This window comes from Amblyomma americanum, chromosome 1 (assembly GCF_052857255.1).
Source record: "Amblyomma americanum isolate KBUSLIRL-KWMA chromosome 1, ASM5285725v1, whole genome shotgun sequence".
In the NCBI taxonomy this organism is placed as follows: Eukaryota; Metazoa; Arthropoda; class Arachnida; order Ixodida; family Ixodidae; genus Amblyomma; species Amblyomma americanum.
In genome coordinates this window covers 194,054,725-194,074,804 of record NC_135497.1, presented here as the reverse complement: position 1 = coordinate 194,074,804, position 20,080 = coordinate 194,054,725, and the positions used below count along the sequence as shown (strand labels likewise).

General features: G+C 45.8%; 1 protein-coding gene across 1 annotated transcript in view; it reads right to left on the bottom strand.

Annotated features, from left to right (window-relative positions):
• Positions 1 to 19,412, bottom strand: part of PIG-U (phosphatidylinositol glycan anchor biosynthesis class U) — a 38,625-nt gene extending 19,213 nt beyond the window's left edge. The window contains exons 1-9 of the mRNA XM_077648168.1: positions 19,252 to 19,412; positions 18,702 to 18,766; positions 18,545 to 18,619; positions 18,006 to 18,068; positions 15,225 to 15,322; positions 15,019 to 15,119; positions 7,731 to 7,828; positions 7,334 to 7,482; positions 3,957 to 4,100 (exon numbers count right to left, since the gene is read on the bottom strand). Of these exons, the coding sequence (XP_077504294.1) occupies positions 3,957 to 4,100; positions 7,334 to 7,482; positions 7,731 to 7,828; positions 15,019 to 15,119; positions 15,225 to 15,322; positions 18,006 to 18,068; positions 18,545 to 18,619; positions 18,702 to 18,766; positions 19,252 to 19,384 (926 nt within the window). The 5' untranslated portion in view covers positions 19,385 to 19,412. The remainder of the gene's footprint in view (positions 1 to 3,956; positions 4,101 to 7,333; positions 7,483 to 7,730; positions 7,829 to 15,018; positions 15,120 to 15,224; positions 15,323 to 18,005; positions 18,069 to 18,544; positions 18,620 to 18,701; positions 18,767 to 19,251) is intronic.
• Positions 19,413 to 20,080: the final 668 nt, after the last annotated feature.

Here is a 20,080-nt window from a genome sequence, read left to right as displayed (position 1 = left end):
CTCTTGGCCTGTGTGCTGTGCCCAGGCGTTCTTGCGTCGTTCCCGCCTTGGACCACGTAACATCTTTGGTGGAGGTGCGGATTTTACGCTGAGCACACCACGCAGTTCAGAGTTATGCCTTTTGACTTATGCAATGCACCGGCCACCTTCGAGCGTATGATGGACGCCCTTCTGCACAAATTCAAATGGTCCACGTGCCTCTGCTATCTCGACGACGTCATTGTCTTCTCCCCAGTTTTTCCTCTCACCTCGATGACCTTTCCAAGATTCTTTGACTTTTCCGTCATGCCGGCCTGCAGCTCAACTCCTCCAAATGCCGTTTAGTGCGTCGTCAGATCACAATCTTGGGCCATGTCGTCGATGCTACGGGTGTTCATCCTGATCCATCTAAGATCTGCGCCGTTAAAGACTTCCCGGTGCCGCGTTCCTGCAACGACGTACGGAGCTTCTTGGGGCTGTGCTCCTACTTCCGCCGATTCGTGCCCGGCTTTGCTGACATTGCCCGCCCCCTCAGTGATCTGTTAAAAAAGGACATGACTTTCACCTGGGGACCCCTACAAGAAAACGCCTTTGCTGCTCTAATTTCGAAGCTCACCACCTCGCCCGTCTTGGCACACTTCGATGTGGCCGCTCCCACTGAAGTCCGCACTGACGCCAGCGGTCACGGAATCGGCGCTGTCCTTTCTCAGCGGCAATCTGGGTCTGACCGTGTCACAGCCTACGCCAGACGCCTCCTCTCTACAGAGTGCAATTGATCCATGACGGAACGCGAGTGCTTGGCCCTTGTGTGGGCCATTGGAAAATTTCGCCCGTATTTGTATGGCCGCCCTTTTACGGTTGTCACCGACCACCATGCGCTCTGCTGGGTCTCATCACTGAAAGATCCTACTGGCCGGCTAGGTAGCTGGGCTTTATGCCTACAAGATTACGACTTCACCGTGGTCTATAAGTTCGGTCGGCTACACACCGATGCTGATTGCCTCTCCCGATATCCCGTTGACTCTTCTGACTTCTGGCAGTGACTGCAACGCTGACCTGTTCTCGCTCTCTACTATTACTCACCCTGGCGATGAGCAGCGACAGGATATCGAGCTCCGCTCTATTATTGACCGCCTCAACTCCTCCCCATCTGACCCTACTCTGCGCCGGTTTTTGCTGCATCACGACACTCTATACTGCAGAAGCCTGAACCCCGCCGGCCCCGACCTCCTGCTCGTTGTGCCGAAGCACCTGCACACCGATGTCCTCCCCGAGCTCCATGACCTCCCCACTGCTGGACATCCGAGTGCCTCTAGCACTCTGTACGCCGCTGTGTTCGTGCCTGCGACCAGTGCCAGCGCTGGAAACGTCCTGCCACTTTCTCAGCGGGTATGATCCAGCCTGTTGATGTGCCCTCTGAACCATTCTATCGTGTTGGCTTGGATCTTCTGGGTCCGTTTCCGGAGACCACCTCCGGAAACAAAAGTATTGCCGTTGCCACAGATTATGCCACTCGCTACGCAATCACGCGGGTCCTCCCCACCAGTACTGCTACTGACGTTTCCGACTTTCTCCTGTACAACCTCATCCTCCATCACGGTGCACCCCGCCAACTTCTCACCGACCGCGGCCGTTGCTTTCTCTCAAGTTGTCGATGACATTCTCCGTTCCTGTTCGACTAAACATAAGCTGACCACCGCCTATCATCCCAAACCAACGGCCTCACAGAGCGCCTCAACCGCACTCTCACAGATATGCTGCCCTTCCATACGTGACTTTTGCCTACAATTCTTCCCGTCATGACACTGCCGGTTACTCACCATTCTATCTTTTGTACGGCCGTGAGCCCCAATTACCTTTGGACACGCTGCTTCCGACATCTCCTTCCCCGCCTTCTGAATATGCACACGACGCAATTGCCCGGGCCGACCACGCCCACCAGCTGGCTAGATCCCGACTACAAGCCTCGCAGGTCTCACAGCAGGACTACTACGACCACCGCCATCACATGGTAACTTACTCCCCAGGAGCCCTCGTCTTGCTTTGGTTGCCATCACGCCGCATCGGGCTTTGCGAAAAACTTCTGTCTCGGTATGTTGGCCCACACTGTGTGCTCCGCCAGGTCACTGCTGTCACCTACGAGATCGCCCCGGCCTTCGTGGAGACAACCTCCCGTGCACCTCAGTGTGACGTCCACGTCTCTCACCACAAGCCCTACCTCTCGCCGTCCCTCGCCACACCCTAATCTACACAGAGACAGCGTTTTTGCGACTTGGAGCCATGCAACGGATATTCTTGGTAAAGACGAGGTGAACGAAGTGTCTCAGAGGTGCGCATGCTCGGGGCTTGGATGCTCTGTGCGGGCCCTGTGCTCTTGGCCTGTGTGCTGTGCCCAGGGCGTTCTTGTGTCGTTCCCGCCTTAGACCACGTAACAGTATTATGACGTATGAACACCCTGAGCATAGGCTCGTATTGACGTTATGCTTCGATGCTAGTGTCCAAGTCCCCTATGAAGTGCCACATTTCGTTGTTGCTTCATGCTTTGTGTGGAAGCCTTCGAGTTGGGTGTAGTGGGACATAAGTTGCAGCACCATTTGACACGACAGGGACGTTGCCTACAGAACGGTCATGTGATATTTCTCAGGACAAGAACTTCTATTGAAGACGGTGGTGACTCGCTTGCGATCCGGACATGATCACGTGCGATGCTTCTCTGCAGCTGGTCCGTTCGCTCTGTCATGGAGGAGACATCCTCGCTAGCACCAGTGTTTGCAGTCAGTTCAGGTTCTCAAAAGCTGTATCGTTTGTTAACTGATTACAATTTGTAACTGATTACAATTATTCATTTACTAGTAACACATTATGCACAACTCTGCCCAGAACCAGCAGCGTGTCCAGTTGCAGCCTCCCAGTAGCCACGCTGTGGTAACGTCGGCTGCCATGGTGAAAACTGCAAGAGAATTCGCTCTGGCGTCCCGTTTTTCACACGACTCCACTGTAATGCAGAGAAGCCATCCTAGCTGGCACCTGATTTGCCGCGGTCGTGTGCCAGCAAAGCTCTGCGGAACACCAACTTTAAAGGGCTATAAATACTTAATTTTATAGTGTGCTTTCTTCTGTCAAAAGGTCCATTAGACATTAAAATACATGGATTACCGGGTGGTATTTGCCTAAAACCGCTAAATAATTAATAATTGAATTTCTTCTCTCATGCTGTTTCGGTTTCATTGACCAAACGATGACTGTGACGTCAAGTTGATGTTTTGGTCACGTGATCCCCTAGAAAACCTGTAATATAATCGCCGATATATACCGTAACATTCTGAACAAGCGCCCCCACCCATGCAAGGGCCCCCCCAACTTCACTGTTAATTTCACATTTCCGCGGGACAGCGCAGAAAGCCCCAGCTCCCCTTCCTCATGCTCTTATCACGCAACACTGGCCTGCCCATGTGACCAACCACGTCACGTTGGTCATGTGACCAACCACGTGACGAACCACGTGATCGGCCACACCGCGCCGCCGGCAGCTGCTCCGCACCACATGACCAACCTCGTGACAGCGTGGCGGCGCCGCCACGCTGAAGGCTCGAAATGCTACAGTAATGTAGCTATTGCTACAAAAAAAAGACATGCTGGTATATTAGCTACCCAACAGTGTACCAAAGGTACCAACAGCACAGCTTTGCCATACAGTTTGTGATTGCTAAACTAATCTGCTTTGACACAGGGTCTATCTTCATAGTCTTGGTACGAGTCACAGGTAAAGTAATGCTTGAACTGCAAGTGACAGGCCAAACTAATTGCATGTGCAGACTTTTGAGTATACTGAGTGAAAATGTGTTAAGCCTGATTGCTGTGCTGCAAAAGAGTCATCTAAAATTTCCTGGCACATTTCCTTTACTACTGGTTGTACTTACCAAGAAAAATAAAATGCGCACTAAAACACTCCTCATATGCATCTTACACAGACTCACCTGAGACGAATGCCCAGTGGAACCATATAGACAAAAGCATTCAGTTGGAAGATCCAAAGGAAGAATACTCGAAAGTGCTCAAAAACTTCAGTAAAGAAGTACCAAAAAACACCAATGTTAGGTGTCAGGTCTGGCACTGCACATCTGCAAGCATGAACAAAACATGAACAACTGAATACAGCTGACACACCTGACCAGCAAGGCAGAGTAGCTACACAATACTGACAGTAAAGTAGTGACCCCACAGCCATAAGCAGAAAAAAACTAGTCTTGTCATGTCATATGCTCAACATAGCTTGACTTCATTCATTTGAATATGAGCTTTAAATAAAAACTATTAGAAATTAAGCCATGCAAAAGAAAACTAGAGTAATAATGACACTCATCCGAATATTACAAATGAGATGAGAGAGAAATAATCAAGTACAGCCTTTGACAAAAGTACACAGTCAAGATGTTTGTTTCAAAGCCTTGTAGTGGGCTTCTCTAGAACCCTTGGAAGTCCTAAGCTTCATAGGCATAAAAATTAGTTTTTTTACTTTCAGGAGATTTGGAATGGCAAAAAAAAAAAAGAGCCATAATGCACGGCTTGCAAACAGACCCGGTGGCTGTATACCTCTAGCAAAGGTACATATCCAGCCTGAATGCTGCCCAAGCAAGCTGCAAAAGCAGGCCAGTAACACAAGTCATAGAAAACGACTGGCAGAGTTTGTTGGCTGACAAATCTAAATAAGTTCTTGAGCATGTTTAGTGAACCATTTAGTTGTTGTCGATTTTGCTGATTAATTGTACCTATTTGGTTCTTTCTAATGATAGTCAATTCAAAACTGCCAAACCTATATTCATGCTGGCAAATGCTATAAATGAAACCATTAAGCAGAAAGAAGCACAGTTACAAGCATCTGTCACTTCACCTTCTTTATAAGGTGCACTGCTCTCAAGTTGCTCAGCTACACAACATAAGCTGATAGTGATTTATATTCACAGATACAGTCGAGCCCACTTGTAACGAACCTGACAGTCACATGGTTTGCAATCGTTTTATCCGATGTTCGCAGTAAGTGATCTCCACGTACTATAGCCACAAATACTAATGCTGCCAAAGGTGGCATTTCTTTCTTAAAAACTGTATCATACTCATCTATTTCTTCAAAGCAGACCCTACTGTGGCATTTTCCAGGCTCTCCAGGGTGGTCTTGTTCTCCTTGCCTAGATATTTGTTGCCAACAATCTGTTTTAGTTACAGGATATAACTAATTGTGGTTGAAGTGTCCACGGCACCTCACAGAAGGTCGCCCATGTTAGCTTCCCCAAGATAGGGGCGTGCTCATACTTTGCGTACAATAGCTCTATCACAGAACGGCTTTGCGATCTTGTCATTCAGATGACTGTAGTCATCGAAGGCAACATCCAGCCAGCTATGCATCAATGACACGTTGCCACAAATCTACATGCGTCCACTCACGTGTGTTTTCCACAACGTCATCTATCGTTCTGGGCCCATGCAGCGACAAATGCAGTGCAGCACACATGCGCACAGAATGTATCAGCATCACCGTCTGCTATCTGGCTCTCTCTGCATGGGGTAGCAGCACAAAATGTGGAGCCGGCTGGGCAGGCGACACATACTATAGCATGGCCAGCAAGGCATTCAACTTCTCGAATCGCTGACATTACTTGATGACCATGTGCAGTAGCTTCTCCTTCCACTTCAGATGATTTGCCCAGCCTGCACACATACAGGTAATGAGTGACCTTGCAGGCCATCAGTGCATATTAGCCAGTGGTTGCCTACAGTTTCAATGACACCATTTTATTTTCTTTCCGGGGTAGTGTTGCGGGGGCTGAGACACACTCTTCGGTCTCCATGCTTGCTGGAAGCGCGAGTTTTTAAACTTCGGGGGCTGACTATGCGGCGCCCCTCGTTAGACATAACCAAATGGTGCGCTTGCAGTTTTTCATTGTATCCAAGACAAATTGCCATTGCCTAAACACGTTCACTGCGGCAGCAATTTAATCCCTGTGCATCATGGGTCACCGGTGCGCCACCTATAAATTTTCTTGGGTGCAGCGTGACCTACCAGTTAGCCACAGGAGAAGCCAACTTTTTGGAACTGCAAACATAAAGCAATAGCAACTTGGCATGCACGAGTTTTTTGCCTAGTCCTTGAAAAATCTGAGCTGTCCTGCGGCTTCATCGCACGATTCAGTACTCGTGCCATACAGCAGGAATACACAAAATCACCCATTGGTGACCCGTGACACAGTGAACGTTAATGCATATTTTGATAGTGGCATCGCACAAGTTCGTAATAAGAAAGCGTTCATTATATCTGCAGCCGTTATAAGTGGTCTCGACTGTATAAATCTGACCCTTGCAACATTAATGCTTCCCCAAAAGGACAGCTGAACGAAACCAAGCTCAAAGTACTTCAAAAGAGTTTGCTGCTGGGCTAGTTGGCTGTCAGACATAATAAAAAATTCTAGCGCCGAGACGTACAACACACAAGAAAGAAGACAAAAGACAACACAGGCGCTTATTCATAGCTGTTTAATGAGGCGGAAGCGATCAACGTATATACTCTTTGAAAACCTTTGCACATGCGCACGTGTACAAAGCAACAGGAAACCACAACCAAAAGGTCTTATCATAGCGGGCGTGAAAAGAATTTCTTTTCAGCCTCATAAAGGTCAACAGATGGGTCACTGACACAGTTTCAACTCACACTTTTTTTATGTGAAAGGCTTCCAAAGTTTCACGAGCTGTTTGTTATCTGCCTCTGCCCAGAATCCACACATCGCGGAACCGTGGTATACAGTTAGTGCAGGTTGGTGCAAGCCAAAAAAGATATAGACAATAATGAGGGTGAGCAACTTGTTGCACACTGCAGGGCTTGCACTAACTGTATAGTACCACGGTTCCGCGATGTGAGGAGTCTGGGCAGAGGCAGACAACAAACAGCTCTTGAAACCTTGGAAGCCTTTCACATAAAAAAAATGTGGGTTCAAACTGTATCGGTGACACATCTGTTTACCTCTAAGAGGCTTAAAAGAAGTTCCTGGCACGCCGCTATGATAAGACCTTTTGATTGTATTTTCCTGTTGCCTTGTACATATGCGCATGCGCAAAGGTTTTGGAAGGGTATATAGTATGTCTATCGCTTCCACCTCATTAAACAGTTGTAAGCGCCTGTGTTGTCTTTTGTCTTCTTTCTTGTGTGGTGTACGTCTTCGAGCTAGAATCCTTTTATTATGTCAAAGTACTTCAGATGGGGGAGATGATGAAAAGGCGATAAGTTAGCATGGCATGTGGCTCGGCTTCCTATTTTGTGTGTCTCTTTTGAACTGAGCAGGTTACTATCAGCAAATGGTCTCACATGCAGCCATAGGTTGACTCAAGGAACTGCCAGGAGCCGGTGAAAAGGTATGATCTGTAGAGGAGGCCACTCAAGGTTGCCAGGAAGGTCACCACGACAGCTGACACCACAAATTTGGCCCACCGTTGACTAGAAGCCTTTTTCTTCACCTAAAGTCGCACCAAATAAAATAGAGACAATAATAACCTGCACTGAAGAATTCATACGCTCATCAAAAAATTTTAAAAAAGCAGCTGTCTAAAGTTGCATTCAGAAATTACCGAACTGAAAAATTACAAAGATTACGGAGCTCTGGAGATCCTTACGTATGACAAAAATAAAAATCTGCTATATATAAGAGAAAGCAGAATATTTTTCATGATCTGCTTCTAGGTTAAAGTTCCTGATGCTTACTCACCTCGAACAAGTAGAAGAGCGTAGGAAGTAGAAGCATAACTGGGTAAAAGGACTTGTATGTCTCAATAGCAAGTACAACTGATGCAATAAGCCACCAGCCTGAAACGAATGCAAATGAGAACATTTTATGACCTCCATTTCTAATGCAACTGAAGTGCATAATTGCACAACGTTGGCTGGGGAAATATGGCTGCTTAAAGGCGCCTTGTAAGACCTTTTATGAAAACTGCAACCTCTGTTCAATACAAACGAACACCCGCAAGTAGAACTGCCTATGGCATGAACTTCACAAAGGCAATTGTTATCAGACAAGTTATTACTAATAAAGAAAAGTGCCTCTGCACCCCCTGAGGCTTTCTTTCTTCTCTAACCATTCGCAATGCACAGGAAGTGACATCCTACAGCACTGCAAGACACACATGATGCCTTGCCCAGCGATATTTTCTGCTCATGAGAGTAGGCCAATTACTGCCGGTGCAGGCATGAGACTTGCCATATATGCTCAGCATGGTTTCTTTGCCCCTTTCTTCCCATTAGCACCTACTTCTCATAACAAATGAGTCCGGCTAAACTCTGGTCACTAAGATGAAACAGCAGCAGAAATAAGGCAAGGATGGAGATTTCAAATAGGCACAGGAGATGGAAAGCAAATTTCAGAGCAAGACTGCACATCTTCTGCCAAGTGTAGAGCCTTTATAGACAGTTTACAGAGAACAGTTCGCGATGTGCTCAACAGGGGGCCCCACTAGGACAGCCGTCATTTTTGGCCTTCGGAGCCGCCATTAACAGCACTGGTGTGCAAAGCAAACCACTGTTTCGCAGCTTGAGTAAGAATGTAAAGTACATTTTTAAACCACTCCTTTGGTACGGATGGCGAATGTACTTTTGAAGAATGTGCCGGCAGCACCTCCTCTATTTTTACAATGCCAGCTGTATCGCCCGCTTCGCAATGGGAAACGCCGGTACGCCTCACTTCAGTTAGTTGCCGCACGGCGGCGCTACCAAGATGGTTGGACTGCTTGCGTCATGCTTGCAAACGGTCAGGCGGTGCTGGCGTTATCTCTCCTACTCCTATACTACAGAGCTACACCCCGCATCTGTCAGATTCCTGCTTCGTACCCCTTCTTGCGTAGCTCTTGATTCATCCGTGGCGCAGCGCTTTTTCCAATGACAATCGGCTGGAGCAGCAGCTTTGTTCGCCGTTTGCAGAGGTGGGCTCAGGCGTTCACTCCGCCTATCACTTGAGGATGCCGTTCCTTGCCAGACGAATAGAGCGTCATAAGTTGTTACGTTTGATCGTTTCGTGGCACCATGATTAACGAAAATTGTTTTGCACGGATAAATGGTGTGGTCCACGACGCTGACGAGGTGTCCTCCAAGCAGCACTAAAATGGCACCAGTTAATTATGGCAAGCACGGCTGCTGCTTTCAGTTTTGTGCGAAATGTGGGAAATTTTGCTCGTTTGTAGAAAAGAAGGGGACGTTCACGTGCATTTATTTACATATATTTACAACTCTTTACAGCAATAGCATATACAATACTTTGCATGTGTCTGCTGCTATATACATTACAACTCTGTGTTTATGCCCATTAACAGAGAGAACGTTTAAAAAATTGTCTTCGTCCGCTGTCTGTCGTCAGGCGCCACTAAGATGGCACTCTCCCTCACAGGCGTAGAGCAGGTGCAAAGGCTAGCCGACTGGGGAGAGCAGGAAAGGAGGATAGGAGAGGGTGTTGGACGGTCGGATCGGCCGTATTCCGCAGGCATTGTCAAATAGAGGAGGCGCTGGTGCAGGGAAGTATAGCTAATGTTCCTTGGGTCACCTGGCGAAAAAACTGACACTATTTACATATGGGGCACAGGTCGCCGTTTTTCTTAGAGCTGTCTTAGAAGCTCGTATTCAATTTCAGTAAAAACGTAACGTCTGTGAGCTGCTGTACCTCAAAAAATAAAAAAAAACCTCAACGGCACTTGCCTGGGTGAGACAGTGAAAATGCATGAATGGTCACCGTTATAAGCTATGCTGACTGACCACACACAGATTTCTTTTTATTTTTCGTTCTTTTCATCTTCGTTCTTGTCACCATTTTTTTAACGGCGCGACATCAGTCATTCTCTAGTTTACATTCATAGATCCCTGGGAGTCCTCATACCACTGCTGACACAGCGGCAGCACCAATGGCAGGTGCTGCCCCTTTAACGCTCACGCATTAAAAGACTGACCAAAATGTCACAAACCCCATGGGAAAGCTTATTTCTGCGCTGGCATTTGCTGCGAGTCCGAGCTGGTCCCCTTGATCACAGCAGTAATATATAATGTCCTGGCATATTGTCACCATGTTTTTGTAGTAGGGCATTAAAAAGAATCTTGTTGGGGTAATTAGTGCGAACTCATTTATAAAGAAGTCATTGTAGAGAGAAAGCAGGGCAATGTAGCATGCTTGTAACCCTACGCTCGCACTCAACAACACTGACCTAATACATTGAATGCATTTATAACTACGCATATGCACAGGATATTGGTGAATTTTCTAATAATAAGATTTTGTATATTTCAGCCGATTCCAGCAGGCTTTATCTGCAGGTCATAAAATTCGGTGCAGTTGTCAGTCTTACTTTCGCCACAGCAAGGCAGAACACCGCAGAACTCTTAAGGGGAGATGTGGCTCTTAAAACTATCTTATTTAATAATGCGACAGCATCAGTACCCTCATGCTGGAAAAAAAATTTCCTGGCTTTGGCGTTAGTGACCATTTAAAACCTAGTAGCCGGATTGTGAGCAAACAGCCCACCGTGGCAGGTGGCAGTTAAATTAATGATTGGTCACGAGAGATTGCTCGGGAAGAGCAACTTGGCTCGCACAAGTCCAACCGGGGGCAGTACCTGCCATCACTGGACAGTGGCACATCGCTTATACGCTGTACCACTGCATCAAGATGGCATGAGGACTCCCCGGGAATGTAAAGTCGAGAAAAACTAATTCCGCATATACAGGCATGAACTCATTAGCGCTATTGCGTCATACCCTTAAGGCGAAGGTTACCGTAAAAACCTGTGTATAATCGAGGTGTTTCCAAATTTTAGCATGTCAAACAACTTTCGTTGAAAATCCGCAGTTCCAGTTTTGTTATTAGTATCGAGTGCTATCACCATCACGCTTCCAGTGAGAGGAGATGCCATTTAGCGGTGGCGTAGGTCAGTAGTTTCGATTTCGTTGCCACTTCACTACGCTGACCTGACATCGCGACGTTCAGAACAATTGCACCTCGCATGGCATTGGGACTGCAACAGCAGCACTCACCTGTTTCTAAAAGGAAAGTAATCGTAGCTGCCGAAAGGATCGACACCGCGTCAAGCGCTGCTACATGGTCTGTATGAGGTTGAGAGAGCCTGCAGTTACTGCCGCTTGACACGAGCCTCTCCAGCCACGCTGTGCATTCGGATCGCAGACGCTTGGGCCAGCATTCCCGAGGAGCTCACCGGTTGTTATTTCAGGAAATGCGGGATATCTAATGCGCTCGACGGTACTGAAGACGTGTTTCCATGGAAAGATATCTCTGACAAGGGCGTCTTGAAAGAAAGCACACCCGGCAATGACGATCACTAAAGCTCCTATGGACACTTCCGAAGTGTGCGTGCCAGCGAGTATGCTGGATCTAGTCTGCACATACTCGCGGCGCAAGACGCGAGTGGGTGAGAGCGTGGCGCCTCTGTATTTGCCGCTCGTGCTACACGTGTCGTATCAGGCACGCTGGCATACAAAAATGATCGGGAGGCGTTCAGCTTCCGCGACTTCCGGAACGTCTTCGAGCTGACTGCCCTTCCTTAATTGCATTATATGTGGATGAAAACTTATTTTTTCCCATTTTTGCTATTCCCAAATTACACCTTGTATTATATGCGGATCCGTATTATACGCAGGTCTTTACGGTAAGTGTCCCCTACGGTTTTTTTCTGGCACATTCCTTACCACAATTTCCACGAAAGTGTACTTTTTTACGTAAAGTCAAAATATGCAATTATATTTTGAATTGAGCTTCAACTAGAATATAAGTTATAAGGAGTTTTGTATTTTAATTGGGTTCTTCGTTAGAGGCTGTTTGCAAAAATATGTTTAAAAATTATTCGAAATATTCACAGAACTGCATCACGGAAGGTGCAGTTTGCGCGGTGAAGCTAGTTTTACACTTGCCTCAGTGAAAATACATAGGTAAAAAAATTTATGAATAGAAAATACAAAATGGTGCAAAGGCCAGTAAAAGCAGCATCACTGCACAGCTGTACTCCTCCTGAATAAATTGATATTAAGCTGATTTCAACTGTTCAAGGTAAACCCGAGAAAAAGACCGTAAGGCACAGACTGTGTTTGTAAAATAACAAACGAAGATGAAGAGACAAAATCTGCATGCAGTTACTGAGTCGCAGGCAACTGAGTAGCTGGAAAATGGCTGTTGTGTTGGTTGTGCTGCTCTGATGCCATCTTGGAAGGTTTAAAACAAGAGCGCAAAATGAGCGTTCAAACGAGAGCAGAATGGAGACGGTTGGGGAGAAGCAGCTTTAGAACTGCAATCGCGTGAAGTGGAATGTCATTTCAAAGCTTGCACTTTATTTTTCAGCTGCGATACTCTCAAAACATTTATTCTGTTCATGCTTTGGGATCATTTTGAGTTTGAATAGTTTCCGGAAATATAATCTGAAGTATATTTAGTACGAAAAACTGTTTTGCAAAGAATCAACCTGTTCATGATTTTTTTGCGATTCCAAGACCTGCATAAACCTGCATCTGAACAATGTGCACAGTCATCCTTAGCCGGAACAATAGCGGAGGATAAACTGATATCTTGGCAATCATTTGGTGATCACACGCATGTGCAAGTTCAGTCGTTACTCTTGTATATAGAGTTAATTCTAAGCAGTGAGCATTTTTAAGTCGTTACACAATATTATTCCTTTCGGCAGAAATACTGGCCACGGAAGGCAAGCTTGCCGACAATTCTGCGGTTTTCACCTGTGTAGTTGGACAATGAAATATGTGGGCCACAAAGAGTGTTAGATGCTGACTTGACATACACAAAGCTTTTGCGCTGTCCACCAGCTTGTTATCTGCAGCGAGAGACAAAACTGCGCGTCGCAGCACGGTGCCATACGCTGGCAGCCGTCGAAAAAAGGCCCAAAGGCTGGCAATAGCAGAAAGATCCTGTGATAAAATATGGTGGCACTCATGCTGTGAAGTGTCTATATATAGCTCAGATGCTCCTTAGTATGTAATCTAACGAGTGGGGCAGTTTAAGAGGATTGTTTATTACATAAACTGTGTTTTTGTCTTTTAGACAAAGCAGGCAGAACTGATGCTGAATGCATGGGTGGTGACCCAGAACATATCTGAACTCATATGACAGACAGCGGAACCTCATTTTTTTTTTTCCTCAGTAGTTAAGCTGATTGTGAGATCATTTTAAGCAGCTGGGTTGACTGTTGTATGCGAGAAAAACATGAAGTTTAACCTTTTCAAACACTGGCTCTTTAGAAGAGCAAATATAACTTTTGCTGCAAGCAGCAAGACATGAATGATCACAACATTAAAAAAAAAGTTGTGCACTTCAGCCAATTATGTCAAACAAACTCAAGTAACTAGAGATGCCTCAATCTGTTCAAATTCATTTCAAAGGACACTATGCTACCCTACAAATAGTTACAGTGGATCAACATACCCACCCACTATGCTACTGTCAATGTTACTAAACTACATAAAGTGAAAAAAGACAAGTAGATCCACAACAAAAGACATACTCTTCCCATACATGCCCTCGTTTTTTTTTTTTTTTCATTTTTCCCCACAATGTAACACAAGTCTCACAACACTAACTAGGTCGTTTTATAATTGGCAATTTTCCTCATAACAGCTGCAACAGTAGCATGACATTGGGGCACGTGTTGAATGCCTCCTTCGCAGACATTCAACACTTGCACTACATACTTTTCTGTCCAGCTGCATCCAAAAAGCACTAGAGCATTAGTTCAATACTTGCGGTAAAAAAGATAAACAATTCTGAGTAACAACAACAGCAAAATTCAGTAACAAAGAGGGCTACACACCAGAACAAAATGCAAATGCAATCATTATACTGCTTAGGCGATCAGCAGCATTTACTCTTACATCTCAGTTCAGTACCAATATCAATTTATTTACTCTTTACAAACCATGAAGCTCTAGGGCCCCAATAAATACATAATGTAGTGAGTAGGAGCAGAGGCACTAGTAGACAAATGCTTGCTGAACAAAGGTAAGCATTAGAGTGTCAAAACAGTGACTGCTGCTCATGTACAAAACATAATAAATTGTGGGGTTTAATGTCCCAAAGTGGCACATGGGCTATGAAGAACACCATAGTGGACAACTCCAGATTAAGTTCGATCACATGGAGCTCTTTAACGTGCACTGGCATCGCACAGCCCACTGGCACCTTTTTGTGTTTTGCCTCCATCGAAATGTAGCCGCCAAGGCCGAGATTGAACCCGTGTCCGCCGACTCAGTAGCCAAGTGCCCTAACCATTGAGTCACTGTAGCAGGTTGCTGCTAATGTACTTTTGATTCTGTTCATTACATGCAAAACTCAAAGAACAAAGAAACGACACGGACAGCTAATACAAAAAGAACAAGGCAACCATTTATCAAAAGTAATAGCACAAAGACACTCTGCGGCAATTGATAGGACAAGTACCATGTTTTCTTCGGTCGTGCATGTCTCCCAAGCATATGACTTTAAGGCCAGCAGCAAGTTATTCTAACATACATCACTATTTTAAATTTTTTCTTCACCAGTCTGCAATCATGAACAGTCTTACCCAAAAAAATTTAAAGGTCATATGCTTTGCTTTCGAGCAATACAACGTGGGTAATTTTGCACTGCCAGTGCTCTGAATCGCTCGAAGACAACCCTGGACCTCCAGAGCTTAGGGTCTCCCTTTATGCTACAAAATCCCCATTATGTGGCCCAGGAGCAAATCCTGTGGTCTGTACACTTTTGATAAAAGTTGTACATGGTTGCAATCATACAAAACTGTACAGAGTTGATGCAGTGTTAATAAATTGTGCTGAATTAAACTGCCAATAATTAAATGACCATTACACAACACAAACCTAAAGTAAGGAATAGCTCAACGAAAAAAGTGCGGCAACATTCCGAAGGATGCAAAGTGAATCATTCCATAGTTAAGCCCTAGTCAAGAATACTCTAGACTCATTCAAAATGGCAACCTACATTAATGTCCAAACAAAGCACTCACCATGGACAAAGCTTGCAAAAAACAATGCCATCAGGAGGTTGGAAAATAGTGTAGTTGCCATACCAATGCAGTTCAGTAAGCTGTATGGAGACAGCATGTACCTGAAAACAAAACAGTATTTGAATCATCTTTATACAAAAACCAAAGCAACTACTGAGCCTTCATGAGAAAAAATGAGTAATTTGGTGCTGCCACTGCACACTTACACTGTCAATACAAGTTTTGGTATTGCATTCACTGCCTCCAAGGTCAGTCCAATGTGCTCAGCACTTTTGGCCTTCTTGACTTGGGTCTCCTGTTCAGCCTTTTACCAGTAATGTCAGCAAAAGGGGAGGGGGATGGTTAAGAAACATGTATGTACAAAAGCACTATTTCGATCCTATCTGGAAAACAGAACAAAAATTGACAGCACAAGCGAGTTACAGCCATACATACCATACACTAATGAGTAGAGATGGTTTTCACAAATGTCAGCAGCACAGTGCATTGTGGTGGGTAGCACACCATCTTGCTCTCCCTACCAGCAGCCAAACAGGCAACCAGTCAATGACGCTGTACTGAACGTTTACAGGGTAAAACAGAACTGAATCCAGTACAAAGCTAAAGACGAATTTCAGTCAAAAAGTCAGGGGGCTTTCAGAAAAGCCACGTTTACTTCTGTGAGCACACCAGAATGAAGGCATCGTCTGATGCACCAGTGAGTGGCCATGGGTTCCAATTCTTCACAGTCACGAATGCACCCCATGTTAACAGAAGTGCCATTTCTTGCACACAAGGTGCCTTGTAGCGTTCACACAGTGTTTCAGCAAAAGCTGCAAGAACTGACATCCAGCCAAAGCCAGCACTTCCAAACTATGTTAGCCAACCCTGCATTATTAGGCATTTTAAGAAAGACAGTTGGCGCTTCAAGCACCAGCGACCAGTGCCAAAAGACGAACAACTGAGTGAAGACAAAGCTGATGAGGCTCGGGCCAGAAACGCTAGCCTACGGAGCACCAACATTTCAGTAAAAATTGCGGCCATCAACATTAATTGTCTGATACACCACTTTACACTTGACGGAGGTGCCGGCTCTTCACACCCTGGAGCTCCGCAGTACTACCTTACCTGGCTCTACCACGATGACCGACACCACAACCAAACATGGCCAGCCCCTTCCGACTGCTGTTATCTGTCCCAGTACCATGCAGCAGCGCGACCCTGCCATCTTCAGTGGCACAGATGATACTGACATGGAGGACTGGCTGGTCTCTTATGAACGCCTATAACAAATGGATGATGGCGTTAAGCTCACCAACGTCATCTTTTACTTAACCGATGTCTTCAACTTGGGTTCTAAAATCACGTGGCCACTTTTATAGCTGGGCAGCCCTCAGAACCACCCTGACCGAGGTATTCGGCTGCCCCACTTCAGGGAGCATTTAGCAGAACAATGGTTGCATACTCGGGCCTAGCAGAATGGTGAGAACTTCACAAGTTACATTGAAGATGTTATCGACTTGCATAAATGACTGAATACATCTATGAGTGAGGCTGACAAAATCAAGCACATTCTCAAGGGGACTGAGGATGACACATTTCAAATGTTAGTCTCTAAAAATCTCCAGTGTCTGACGTCATCTCTCTGTGTCAGAGCTATGACTAGCTCTGAAAACGTCTTGTCGACCGCCGTCCCACTTGCCCAGACAATGCACTTTCTAGCTTGGCTCTTTGCAGTACTGCTCCCGATCAGTCAACCCTTCTTCAGCACATTCAGCAGTGTGTGCAAGAGGCAAGGCTATGAGCTGGGTGTGTTGGAGGGGCGGTAGACTGGCATTGATGGAACGGCAGAAAACATTGGGTGGGGACGGGTTAGCAACTTCGAGGGAAGAGTAAGGGCATTGACGTGAGGCATGTCAGGGTCATCAATGACAGCAGAAGAGTTAACAGGATCGATGACAGCAACCATGCCAAGCAATTCTTCCCGTAGGAAAGTACTGGAGAAAGGCAACGGGTTTGCAACGTACAGAGCATTACAACCAGCAGAAATTGTGAGCACGACATGCAGCAGTACAGATCTGCAATGAGCACAAAGTAGAGAGGACGTATAAAGAACAGTCCATCACAAGCCAGCACATGAAGTAGTTGTACGGGTGCAGAATTGTCTTGCAATGAGCACAAAGTAGAGAGGACGTATAAAGAACAGTAGCGTCACAGAGGGCAGCACAAGTCAGGAGCACAAGGGCAGAAGAGAAAGCCGTCATGTCAGTGTCGTTGGAAGCGAGAATAAGCGCGGCAGCGAGAACAGGGCATGCAACCAAGACAGCGTCACAAAGTAGCGAAAAACCAATGAGTATTCTTGCTTTTGTTGATGTCATTATTACTAGTTCCTTTCTTTTAACCACTCCACTGCCGCGATGACTCAGTGGTTATGGCTCTCGACTGCTGACCCGAAAGATGCAGGTTCGATCTCAGCCGCGGTGGTTGAATTTCAATGGAGACGAAATTCGAGAGGCCTTGTACTGTGCAATGTCAGCGCACATTAAAGAATCTCAATGTGGTCGAAATTTCTGGAGCCCTTCACTACGGCGTCCCTCACAGCATCAGTTGCTTTGGGACATTAAATCCCCCTAAACCATTTTAACCACTTCCCTCTCTACAGCCGCTTGGCCTTAAGGGTAACAATGAATGAAATGAACCCTGTGTATAAGACAATTCTGCACCCGTACAACTACTTCATGCGCTGGCTTGTGATGGACTGGCTGCCTGGATATGCACTCATTCCTCTGCTGGTGAGGTCAGCAATATGGTGCATAACACACAGTTTACAGCGACACCAATGCTTGCAAATACCACCTCAAGCAGCAACCTTAGCTGCTATAAGTAGTCACTGCTGTAAATTGTCAAAATAATAAAATGAAAACTCCCAAGTACAAATAGAAGTCATGCAAAGCTTTTGTACTGAACTAAAAAAAGAGCACTTTACATGGGCTATAATGAACACTTACCATATAGCTTCCACATTTTTTAGCACCAAGTGCCAGAAGTAGGGCTGTCAACAAGTCACATGCCTAGAAGACATCATTATATTTGCATGAGCATTCCTCATTCAGTTGAACATCTGGCAACCAACAAAATATCAGCAAAGCATGTTTCTTACTCTCAGCACAAACCACAGCATGTCTGTTTAGCAAGTAGTAAACTGGTTTTTCGGCATCACTCCACTCATTTAGTCAAGGAGAACAACACATCGAGTACACAAAGCATTACACTCTCCACAAATTATACACAAAACAGGGGAATCATTAACTGACAAAAAGAAAAATGGTTCAGCCTAATGTCAGAAAAAATGGGAAGTGACCCTTCAGCAAAAAACGCATGCAAAATTACAGCACTGTCATTGGGAACGGAAAGTCATTATGCCGCAATAAATATATACAATGTTCTGCTGAAACTACAGGGCATGGTTTGACCTCAAGACTGTTTACCTAGCGGCTTGATTATGGACTGAATGCGTCGACCAATTAAAAAAAAAAGCACCACTTACAATGAACAAAAGAGGTAGATATTGCTCGTCAAAGGCTTTTGTGAAGTAGTCGTACACCATGAGGGACAAAGGTGGCTGAAATGATAGTTAAGCCATTGGTTTCGTTGTCAAGATGGTAGAAAGCTCACGTTTGGGAGCACATTGAGATTTAAATTACCTCGTGGAAAATATCTCCATCGTAGGGCGACAGTTGCATGCGATGAAGGTACAGCCCTTCCGTGACTAGAGATCAACGGGAGAATAAAAACCCACGTCACATGCCTTCTTGCACATACACTCCTTCCAAAGACTACTTCCCATTTGTCGTCGACGCAGTTACGTCGCGCGATAATGCTGATGTTTTCGTAACAACTCCGGCAGTTCGTTTAAAGTTTACTAAGACTGCACTTACAGTTTTCAGAAATGCAGCTAAGGCAGGTCCGTCTTCATGCTCTGCAAAGTGTCATGTGCTCTTTCTCATCCAAAAATTAGACGGCTAGCTCAGCAATGCATCTTGACAAGCTGTTAAACAGGACACATGTTTAACAGGACCTGCTTTCCAGATGCGGACGACTAATACAAGCTGAAATGGACTCAGTGCTGCATTTAATAGTGGACTCACTGTCGTATTTGACAAAAAGAGAGTTCAGCGCTCGTTAGGCAACAAAACAGCAACGCAAGAGCCGGCAGCGCGACAAAATGTCAGGTCAAGACAAAAAAGCAATTACCCCGTCTCCATGAGTTCATAGGCGTTGACACTTCAACCCTGTCAGACACACGCTTCGCCACAGGTGTGTAGATAAGCCCTAGACGCAAAACAAATCCCAAAACAAGGATTAGCCCACACGAAATCAACGCCATGTTTGTTTACACCACTGTGCCTTTCAGGTTGCCAGAGCAGAAGCACTGGCTGGCGCTGAGGTTAGTGATTATTCGGCTGACGAGTCCGAGGACGCGGTATGAAATGCCGACCACGGCGGCAACGAAAAAGACACCCGTATTAAAGTGTACTAGTACACTTTACCCGTATTGCTGCCAAGGTGGCACTGCAATTGTTCCATTCGGTGACTCAAAACTGCTTTTGTTAGACGCTTGGGCCGCTGCAAACGCGAGAACACATTCTGCGCGATTAGATACCCGCGTTTGGCTGACAGCATTCATTAGCGTTTTTCGCCAAGGCGCCAGTGTGCTGTGCGATGTCAGTGCACGTTAAAGATCCCCAGGCGGTCGAAATTATTCCGGAGCCCTCCACTACGGCACCACTTTCTTCCTTTCTTCTTTCACTCCCTTCTTTATCCCTTTCTTTCCGGCGCGGTTCAGGTGTCCAACGATATATGAGACAGCTACTGCGCCATTTCCTTTCCCCCAAAACCAATTATTATTTTCATTATTATTATTCACTGCCTAGCTTCTCAGATAGCTGACGCACGGCACGTGCGCCTTCGACAGAGCGCGGAGGCTCACGCCAATAAGCGCCAGTTTTGGGTACTACTATTAGTACTTTTTCGCGCCACCTTCAGGCGCTCAATGGCGTGAGCCTCTGCGCTCTGTCTAGGC